At 41.3% G+C, this 10,930-nt stretch overlaps 1 protein-coding gene across 1 annotated transcript; it reads right to left on the bottom strand.

The window, feature by feature from the left end:
• Nucleotides 1-7,050: 7,050 nt before the first annotated feature.
• LOC103711341 (pentatricopeptide repeat-containing protein At3g62890-like) lies at nucleotides 7,051-8,931 on the bottom strand. The gene has a single exon (XM_039125141.1). The coding sequence runs from the start codon at nucleotides 8,929-8,931 to the stop codon at nucleotides 7,051-7,053; it is 1,881 nt and encodes a 626-aa protein (XP_038981069.1).
• Between the last annotated feature and the right edge of the window lie 1,999 nt (nucleotides 8,932-10,930).

Here is a 10,930-nt window from a genome sequence, read left to right as displayed (position 1 = left end):
CGAAAAGACCATATTGCCCCCGATTAAATCCCTATATAAATCCCTCCATTTCATCTCTTTAGGGGTACGAAAAAAATATAGAAAAATAATGGAAAAACTCTGGAGAAATTCTTCTTCTCCTTAGCTACTTCCGATTTTCATTTTTACATTTTTATTCAGTTTTATTTTATTCTTTTCATACTGCTCTTTGCTGGATCTGCAAGTCCGATCGGGTTCGTTTTGACTTCTTCCGAGACGTGCCGAAGAAGAGGTTGTAGGGTCGTCGTATCTCCGAGAAGGATTGCCGGGTGACCCGTACGTGGGGGCAAATACTTCTTTGGGACAGCGTCTACGCGCTTCGACCTGCTTTCAATCAGGCTACTTTCTTCTACCTTTATTTTTAATTTAATATTAGTAGATTGGTAGGATTTGAAATTCTATGATATAAACTTATTAAATGCATAGATTTACTTTGTGCTAGAATAGATTTATTTTGTATTAAAATAGAATTATTTGGATGCCGAATGATATGCATGTATATTATTTCCTTTAAGATTTTTTATTAATTGAATTTATAGATTTATTTATTTAGTTAGGAGATATATTGCTAACAATCCAAAGAAGTATATGTTTTTTGTTAGTAATATATAATTAATTAAATTCTTTATTGCAATTGTGGCATATTAGATTTTAATTGCAATAATTGTTTTTGCTAGCACATCATTAATAATAAATTATTCTAAAGAGTTAATAATTTGGTTAACCTCCAAGAGGTTTATTATACCTCCATTTGGACTCCTCGAGGAGTAATTTCCAGATCCCATTCAAACGGAAAATTCGGAAATTGGTTGATATATAATAATTAATCTATTGAATTGACTTATTAGATCTTAATCAATTATTCTAATAAAGAAATAAATTTTTTAATTCATCGAATTGACATCTTAATTACAATAATTGATTTGCTACAAAATTAGTAATTAATTATTCTAATAAGAAAATAAATCAATTCTACTATATATAATTTATTGAATTGATAAATTAGATTTCAATTACAATAATTGTTTTGCTAGAATTAAATTTAGTAATCAATTATTACTAATTCGGAAAGGTCAAACAAAAAAAAAATTCAAAAATTAGTTAATTCGTTTAAATTTGCATTTAGGTTATTTTAAATATTGAATTTGTGTGATTTCTAGTGATTATATCCACTAACTAATAGTGTCTAAGAAAAGCTTGTCAAAAAGGCATACGTGCCTAAGAAAGGCTGGTACTTAAGTGAGCCTAGTGCTCCACCACCGATCTGGAGCTGATCTGGCTATTAGTTTTTAGATATATCAATTAGACATCCAAAGTTCAATATAAATATTAGTGCAATCTTTTGACATAGATTTTTTGCCTTCAATCAGGTTTCTATCACTATTCTGTAACCCTGATCCTATGGCCTCAAACACTAGTGACTATCTTAGTGCCAAACCTGAAAAATTTGATGGCCATAACTTTAGGAGGTGGCAGAACCAAATGCGGTTCTGGCTCACCACATTAGGGTTAATCTCAGCCATAGGTGAAAGTACGACCGAAGTTGATAACGGATCCAACCCAACTACCTCTTCCAACACTGAACATTCTATCTCCACTAGCACACCCTCTAGGACACCTGATGAGATAGATTATCATTGTATCCATAGAATCCTAGGTGCTCTTTCTGAGAGGCTGTATGATATCTATTACACAGCCAAGAGTGCCAAAGAACTCTGGGACACCCTAGATAGCAAATATGGTCTTGATGATGCTGGGGTAAAGAGGTTCAAGGCCTCCGATTTCAATAAGTTTAGGATGGTGGACTCAAAGCCTATGAATGACCAAATTCATGAATTTGAAACCCTGATCCACCAGCTTAGGGCTAATGGAACCAATTTGGATGAATCATTCCAGGTAGCCTGTTTGATAGATAAACTACCTACTTCCTGGTCTGATTTTGCTAAGACCCTGAGCCATACCCAAGGAATTCTCACCCTAACCCAAGTCTTAAACTCCATTAGGATTGAAGAGCAGCATAGGCTTAGAAATAATACCTCTACTGGACCTAAAAATAATGCATATAATGTAGAAGCTCCTCCTAAGAAAAATCAGAACCGACCCTTCCGTAAGAATTTCAAGAAGAAACCCTACAACCCTAGAAACCCTAACCACCACTACAATGGGAAGCCTATTCAATCCCAGGAGCAGAAGAAGAAGAAAGAGGAAGGTGGTGCTCGTTTCTGTTATGTGTGTGGTCGGACCAACCATTTGTCTCCACAGTGCTTCTATAAGAAGACTGCACCTCTTCAATCTAAGAAGAAGGGTCCACACACATCCAGTGCTCAAGTCAACATGGTGACTTCCGGCGCTGGCTCCTCTGAGACAGCTTTCAGGTCTGTTTCCTTCACTCCTGAAGTTAACATGACTTTACAATCACTAGATTGGTGGATTGATACCGGAGCTGGTATTCATATTTGTTCGGATCGTTCCTGGTTTTCTTCTTACCAGATCTCAAGTGGAGGAGCTGTGATCATGGCAAACAGCTCGGAGGCACGTGTGTTAGGAGTAGGACGTGTGGACTTAAAGCTTACCTCTGGAAAAGTCCTGTCACTGCACGGCGTCCAACATGTTCCAGTTGTTAGGAGAAACCTCATTAGTGGTTCTTTGCTTGTCCAGCAAGGCTTTCGTCTTGTTTTTGAGTCCAATAAGGTTGTAATTTCTCATGGTGTTATGTTTATTGGAAAAGGATTCCTTAGTGAAGGATTGTTCAAATTGAATGTAATAGCTCCTTCAATAAATGAAAATCCTTTGATTATGAATATAGAGCCTCCTTCTATTTGGCATGGTAGATTAGGTCATATAAATTATAATTCAATTAAGCAACTTATGAACCTAAATCTAATACCAAAAAGTGATCTCAAGAACCATGAGAAATGTCAAACTTGTGTCGAAGCCAAACTCCCTAGGAAGCCTTTTAAATCTGTTAATAGGGATTCTGATCTATTAGAGTTGATTCATAGTGATGTTTGTGACTCTGGTAGAACTTCTAGGGGAGGTAACAGATACTTTGTAACATTTATAGATGATCTATCGAAGTTCTGTTACATCTACCTAATTAAAACCAAGGATGAGGTGCTCAGCAAATTTAAAATTTTTAAGATTGAAGCTGAGAACCAACAGGAAAAGAAAATTAAAATTCTTAGATCAGATCGGGGAGGTGAATATACATCAAATGACATAACTCAATTCTGTGAAGATCATGGAATCATTCATGAAGTGACTGCACCCTATTCTCCCCAATCAAATGGAGTAGCAGAAAGGAAAAATAGGACTTTAATGGATATGGTGAACTCCATGCTTATAAGCTCAGGAGTGCCAGAAAATTTGTGGGGGGAAGCTCTTGTTTCAGCCTGTTATATCCTTAATAGGATTCCCTCTAAAAATAATGATCTAACCCCATATGAAGTTTGGAAACATAGAAAACCTAATCTTAGCTATTTAAAAGTGTGGGGGTGCTTGGCAAAAGTAAAAATACCTGATTTTAAGAGAAAGAAAATAGGCCCTAAAACAGTGGATGCCATATTCATAGGTTATGCAGCCAATAGTAATGCCAATAGATTTCTGGTGATAAGTTCAGAAGTAAATGATATTAGTAACAACACTATCATAGAAGCTAGAGATGCAACATATTTTGAAGACACCTTTCCACTTAAGACTAGAGTAGATAGCGGTATAGCTCGTAGCTCTAGTAGAATAAGGACAAGAGAAATAGAAGTGAAAGCAGAACCTAGGAGGAGTAAAAGATCCAGGGTAGAGAAAACATTTGGAGATGATTTTTATACCTTCCTAATAGAAGACTCTCCAACTACCTTTGAGGACGCAATGAAATCTTTGGATTCACCTTTTTGGAGAGAAGCTGTGGACAATGAGATGCAATCAATTATCCAAAACCATACTTGGGAATTGACTGATCTTCCTCCTGGTTATAAAACAATAGGATGCAAATGGATCTTTAAGAAAAAACTTAGGCCTGATGGCTCTGTAGATAAATTTAAGGCTAGATTAGTTGCCAAGGGTTTTACTCAGAGACCTGGTGTAGATTTCTTTGATGTTTATGCACCTGTAGCTAGGATTACTACTATTAGGGTCCTTATAGCATTAGCCTCCATTCATAAATTAGTGATTCATCAGATAGATGTTAAGACAGCTTTTCTAAATGGAGACTTAAATGAAGAAATTTATATGGACCAGCCAGAGGGATTTAAAATCCCAGGCCAAGAAAATAAGTTTGCAGACTAGTCAGATCTCTTTATGGTCTTAAACAAGCACCCAAGCAATGGTACTTGAAATTTGATGAAACCATAATGACATTTGGATTTGAAATCAATAGCACAGACGAATGTGTATATCATAAGAGAGTTGGACACAAATTTGTGATCTTGTGCCTTTATGTAGATGATATACTGATCTTTGGGACAGATCTTCAGATAATTGATGAAGTAAAACAATTTTTAAGTAATAAGTTTGATATGAAAGACTTGGGACAAGCTGACTTAATTTTAAATACCAAAATAATTAGAAGTGCAAAAAGTATTGAGTTATCCCAAAGTCATTATGTTGACAAGATACTTAATAAATTTAATTATTCCGATTGTCAGCCTGTCTCTACTCCATTTGATCCCTCTACTCATCTTAAGAAGAACTTAGGAACTCCTGTCCTTCAAAGCCTATATGCTCAAATCATAGGCTCACTAGGATTCCTAACAAACTACACTAGGCCAGACATAGCATATGCTGTAAATAGATTTAGTAGATATACTGTTAATCCAAATAGAGATCATTGGACAGCATTAGAGAGAATTCTTAGGTATCTTAAGGGTACCAAGTCCTATAGTTTGCACTTTAGTGGGTTTCCTGCTGTTCTAGAAGGCTATAGTGATGCCAACTGGATCAGCGATACCTTAGATGTTAAATCCACCACAGGATACGTCTTTCTCCTAGGAGGTGCTGCTGTGTCTTGGAAATCCACCAAACAAACCTTAATATCTAGGAGTACCATGGAATCTGAACTGATAGCTTTAGACACTACTAGCACTGAGGCTGAGTGGCTCAGAGATCTACTTATAGACCTTCCTGTAGATGAGTCACCTTTACCACCTGTCTCCTTACATTGTGACTGTAAATCTGCAATAGATAAGTGCAACCAAGAAAATGCCAATGTAAAAATGAACAGGCACTTAAAAGTACGTCATAAATCATTGAGATATAAATTGAAAAATAATGTTATTGCCTTGAATTTTGTAAAATCAGAAAATAATTTGGCTGATCAGCTTACAAAAGGTTTATCTAGAACAGTGGTTCTAGAGTCGTCGAGGGGGATGGGGCTTAGCCCATAAAGATAGATCACCACGGTGGGAACCCAACCTTAAAAGGTTCAATGGGTAGAAACAAACCGAAGTGTGACTAAGAGGAGCACTATTTTATGTTGTCCTCATCCCTATGGCGCTAGTGCTCATAAAAGCAAGCGGTAGGATGAGTTCGTTTGTATAACTCTTAATGAGTCCGAGACCCAAGAGGCAGGAGCTTCCTTGCTAGCATCCTTATTAGGACTCACCTATATGTGCAGTCGTGAGGCCGCGATTATGGAAAATGGGCGATTCCCTAAAAAGCACATGAAAGATACCTGCGCATGGCCATAATAGCGCAACCCGCTTAGAACCCAGATCGGGCTATATTATGTGTGCTGTTGATTTAATCTGAGCCATGGACCGAGGTTCAAGGTTAAGACCACCTTGGCTCCACAGATGTAATCAATTGTCACTAAGTGAAGGTTCAAACCGAAAGGTACCTACACCTATTACATAATATAAGATATCCAGCATTTTATTTTGATTTTAAAAATTATTTAAATTTTTGTGGGGGATTGTTGGGAAAAATTTAAATGCGCACGCGGCCCGAAATTTGGCCGCGTGCGCGTTTGAGAGGAAAAAAAAAGGTAACGCCCAGCGGGCGTTACGCATTTCATTCTGGAAACGGCCGCGGCCGCGGCCGCGTGCTCGTTTGAAAACGAAAACGCTCGTTGGCGTTTTCGTTTGCATTAAATGGGACCCGTGCGCCCGTTGGCGCACGTTTGCGAGAAGAGCGCGGACGCATCCGCGGAAGGCGCGGACGCGTCCGCCGAAAAGACCATATTGCCCCCGATTAAATCCCTATATAAACCCCTCCATTTCATCTCTTTAGGGGTACGAAAAAAATATAGAAAAATAATGGAAAAACTCTGGAGAAATTCTTCTTCTCCTTAGCCACTTCCGATTTTCATTTTTACATTTTTATTCAGTTTTATTTTATTCTTTTCATACTGCTCTTTGCTGGATCTGCAAATCCGATCGGGTTCGTTTTGACTTCTTCCGAGACGTGCCGAAGAAGAGGTTGTAGGGTCGTCGTATCTCCGAGAAGGATTGCCGGGTGACCCGTACGTGGGGGCAAATACTTCTTTGGGACAGCGTCTACGCGCTTCGACCTGCTTTCAATCAGGCTACTTTCTTCTACCTTTATTTTTAATTTAATATTAGTAGATTGGTAGGATTTGAAATTCTATGATATAAACTTATTAAATGCATAGATTTACTTTGTGCTAGAATAGATTTATTTTGTATTAAAATAGAATTATTTGGATGCCGAATGATATGCATGTATATTATTTCCTTTAAGATTTTTTATTAATTGAATTTATAAATTTATTTATTTAGTTAGGAGATATATTGCTAACAGTTTGTTTCTTAAAACAAGTCCGCGTAGATTCTGTTGAAAGAGCACCGACGAACTTATTCTAGACCTCATGTTCGGATCAATTTGATAAATAACTACAAATTTAACTTATTTTTTTCCATGAAAAGAGAGGCTCACATATGGTTATTGATGTATCATAAAAAGCTGCTTCCAATCTGAATTGAACACACATCATCTGATAAAAAGACAAAAGAGATGGTTTATCCGAAAGTGGCCTCCCATCCTTCTCATTCCATTCAAATACGATGAAGTGATCTGCCATCACCAATAGTCTTTACAGGAACACTTCCCCTCACTGAAATGATGGAAGCGGCTGCGATCACGCAAGACGATCTCCCGCGCAACAATTTTTGAGATAAACTTCATCGCTTCATGACAATCGTTGCAAACTCGCAAATTCTTCACAACCCGAATCGTGGCTCCCTCCTTGGTGCTGATGAGTCCAAATGCAACAGCCAACTTCTCACTGTGCATTGAGAGTGCATCCTCCTTTTCTTCCTCATCAATACTCTGAGACACAACAGTTGTGTCCGGGACATACCCAGCCAGCTTCATCCTCAAACTCAATGCACCGATCATGGAATAAATTTTTTCAGACTGGGGATGAGACCGATCCCCCATAAAGAATTCATGGACTGTGCTATCTACCTCAATCCAACTGCAACCAGGCATCTTCGCCACCTGTTTCTCTCTCATCCTTAGTCGACATCTTGCTGCATCCTCCAGCCTACCAATTGAAGAATAGACGTGCGCCAGATAAACATAGCTACCAGAGTGTCCAGGATCTAACTCAAGTATATGATGAACTACTCGCTCCCCTCGACATATATCGCCATAGATCCGACAACCACCGAGCAATGCACCCCATACTATAACATTGGGTGGCACCTGCATTGAATTGATCAAGTTCTCAGCTTCATCAAGCCGGCCGGCACGGCTGAGAAGATCCACCACACACCCATAGTGCTCGACTTTTGGATCGATCCCAAACTCGTAACTCATCCTGTTGAAATATTTCAGCCCGTCATCCACCAGACCAGCATGAGTGCAGGCTGATAAGATGCCCATGAAAGTGATATCATTCGGTTTTATCCCACGTTGTAGCATTTCATGGAATCCAGAGATTGCCTCCTCTGCATGGCCGTGCATGGCTGACCCACAAATTATTATACTCCACGAGATCACATCCCTCTCTTTCATCCTCTCGAATACTCTCCTGGCCTCACCAATGCAACCGCACTTCGCGTACATGTCTGAAAGAGCATTCCCCAGGAAGAGGCTAAGCTCCATCGACCTCCGCTTGATGAAGCCGTCGATCCACATTCCCAAATCGAGGGCACCCAGGTGGGCGCAGGCCGAGAGAACGCTCACAAGGGTGACGTCGTTAGGCAGCGCACAACCTGACTGCAGCATCTTGCGGAAAAGCTCGATGGAGTCCAAGAACTTCTCATTCTGCGCGCACCCGGCAATCATGGCATTCCAGCAGACAACATTCCTTTCTGGCATCTGATCGAAGAGCTCACGGGCAGTGGCCACATCACCAGACCGGGCATGACCCGCTATCATGGCGGACCAGGAGACCATGCTCCTCTCGGGCATCCGATCGAACACCTCTCTCGCGGCGGTGATATCGCCGCAGGAGGAGTAGCCAGAGATCAGAGTGTTCCACGAGACGACGTCCCTCACAGGCATTCCGTCGAACAGGCGTCGAGCGACAGCGGGGCAGCCGAATTTGAAGTACATGTCGACGAGGGAGTTGCGGACGAAGAGGTTGGCATCGAGGCCTCTCTTGAGGACGAGGGCGTGAGACATCTCGCCGTCGGGGACAGCGGCGAGGCCCGCACAGGCCTTGAGGACGGAGGTGAAGGTGAACTCGTCAGGGAGGGGGCGGCGGGCGGCGAGGAGGAGGTTGAAGTAGCGCAGGGCGAGGGGCCAGAGGTGGTGGAGGGCGAGGGTGCGGAGGAGGGAATTCCACGCGAATAGGTTTGGGGCGGGGAGGAGGGAGAAGACGAGGGCGGCGTAGCGGGGATTGGCGCGGGCGGCGGAGGCGGAGATGAGCTTGACGGCGACGAGGTTGGTGTCGACGGTGGGGGGAGGGGGGTCGGTGATGAGGCGAGCGTGGACTTGCAGGAGCTGCCGCATCGTGAGTTCGGTAGCGCATCGTACCAGGAGTTTGGTAGCGTCATGGTGGCGGAGTCGATGGAGTTGAAGTGCCACGGTGCCAGGTTGGGTGGTGGCTGAGGCGGAGACGGCGGCGGCGGCGGCCGGGGTGGTGGTGCTTGTACGTCCTGGTGGGGCTCAATTCAAACAATTTTTCTCAAGAGACGCGGGCGTATATACTCCTATTACATACGCCTCGGATCTTGCCGTTGCTGATGTAATCTAATCGATCAATGGAAACCTCTATTTAAGACTCCATAAAGACGGCTAAAGCTCCTCCAACGTCATTTGCAGCTCGGCTCACGGATGCATGCTCGACGACGTGACATACGTAATGTACGAACGATCATCGAACGATTAAAATGCACATCCATCTTTCTCCGCAATAGAAATTGATCCTCATCATCTATAAATAACACTTGGAGGATCTCTAGTTATGCACACGTTTTTACTCTTAAAGTTGATTTTTACTGTCTTTCAAAATTTTTACCGTCTTTCAAAATTTTTACCTAACTTAGGCATCGAAAAATATCTGACCATATAAAATTCGGCAATCCTGAATGGCTTCTTTCATTTCTTTTTAGATTGGCCTCATAGCTTCATGCAAACTATTTATTCGAGCAGTCTCATTGGAGCACTCCGAGCAGGACTAGCCAATCATCAATCACCCGTGCATTCAATTTTGTCCGACCGAATTTTGGGTGGAAACAGCACCCATAACTATTTTTTATTTTTTTCATGCATTAAATATTCAATTAGTTCAGTGGCTTATCTTGGTTTCCAAATTATCAGTTGTGATGATGCTGAGGCCCACCGTGGCTGCGACTGCTGAGACAAATAAGTTTTTGGTGTCAACGACTATATAACCAAGTAGCTAGCCATGGGATGACAGGCATCCTGTATTCCATATATTTAGATTACAAGAAGTCTTAATATTTAGTGAGCATCGTATTTCATATGGCACGGTCAATTTGATTTTTTGACTACTTATTTCAGCTTAGAGAGGCTTATCCATCAACGTTTATTGCAATAATCGGCAATCTGCCTATAATCGTTTACCGTCGGAAATGCTGATACATCGCGTGGAATGTTCATTTTCTGTTCTGATCCTTCAACACGACTTCCTCGTTTTGCATTGCACCCAACTCATACCATCACTTTATTTTCCTCGATATATTATCAAGCTGAATTGTGACCTGTTTGCTGTCTGCATCCAGTATATGGTAATCGGTAAATCAATCAAAAAATTAACGATATGACGAAGGTTTAAAAATTTGTCTTCAGCATCCATGTCTATGTAGGGGTGGCAATCGGGTCGGAAATAAATGGATCGGATTAGATGCAGGTTGGGTCAGAAAATCATAAACCTGAACCTAAACTGTTTATTAAACATATCAGAAATAACAACCTGAACTTGTCATGTTTAATAAATAATTAACCCGACCTAACCCGTTTAACCTGTTTAATCCAAACCACATCTAGAACAATCAAAACCGTATCTTTCACTTTATCGCATCAATCGACCAAATACTAAACTCAAAATCAACAAAAGAAATGCATATAAGGAAGAATTTAGTAGTATTTCTTTCATTTCCTTCGCCGATCATGGAAAATAATAAGCAACGAAGCCAAGCATATGGAAGAGTGGAAGGGAGAAGGAAGCGGGAGACCCTAACCTTCTAAGGATCTGGGTGAGGGTCTTGATGTAGCTGTCAATGATCTCGTTGCTCGTTGCGGGTGAGGCTGGTGTCGGGGGGCTCCATGACGACAAGGCAATGTTCAAAGTCACACCTGTCAAGGAGAATCATCTCCTTAGGTGGCCGGGTGCTTCAATTCGGCGACGGGTCATTGAGGGACTACGTCGTTGGCCGGGTCGAGAAGCATCGGACCTTGCCGAAGCAGCCGCCGGCGACAGAGAGACGGAGGGAGTCGACAAGGAGGAGGAGGGCGCGGATGCGGAGGAGAGAAGAAGAAGGACAAA

This window comes from Phoenix dactylifera, chromosome 3, assembly GCF_009389715.1.
Source record: "Phoenix dactylifera cultivar Barhee BC4 chromosome 3, palm_55x_up_171113_PBpolish2nd_filt_p, whole genome shotgun sequence".
NCBI lineage: Eukaryota > Viridiplantae > Streptophyta > Magnoliopsida > Arecales > Arecaceae > Phoenix > Phoenix dactylifera.
The sequence above is the reverse complement of the archived record's forward strand: the minus strand, read 5'-3'. Positions and strand labels throughout refer to the sequence as shown.

Coding starts and splice junctions, on each gene's coding strand:
- LOC103711341 (XM_039125141.1), bottom strand. CDS start 8,931: ATGCGGCAGCTCCTGCAAGTCCACGCTCGCCTCATCACCGACCCCCCT.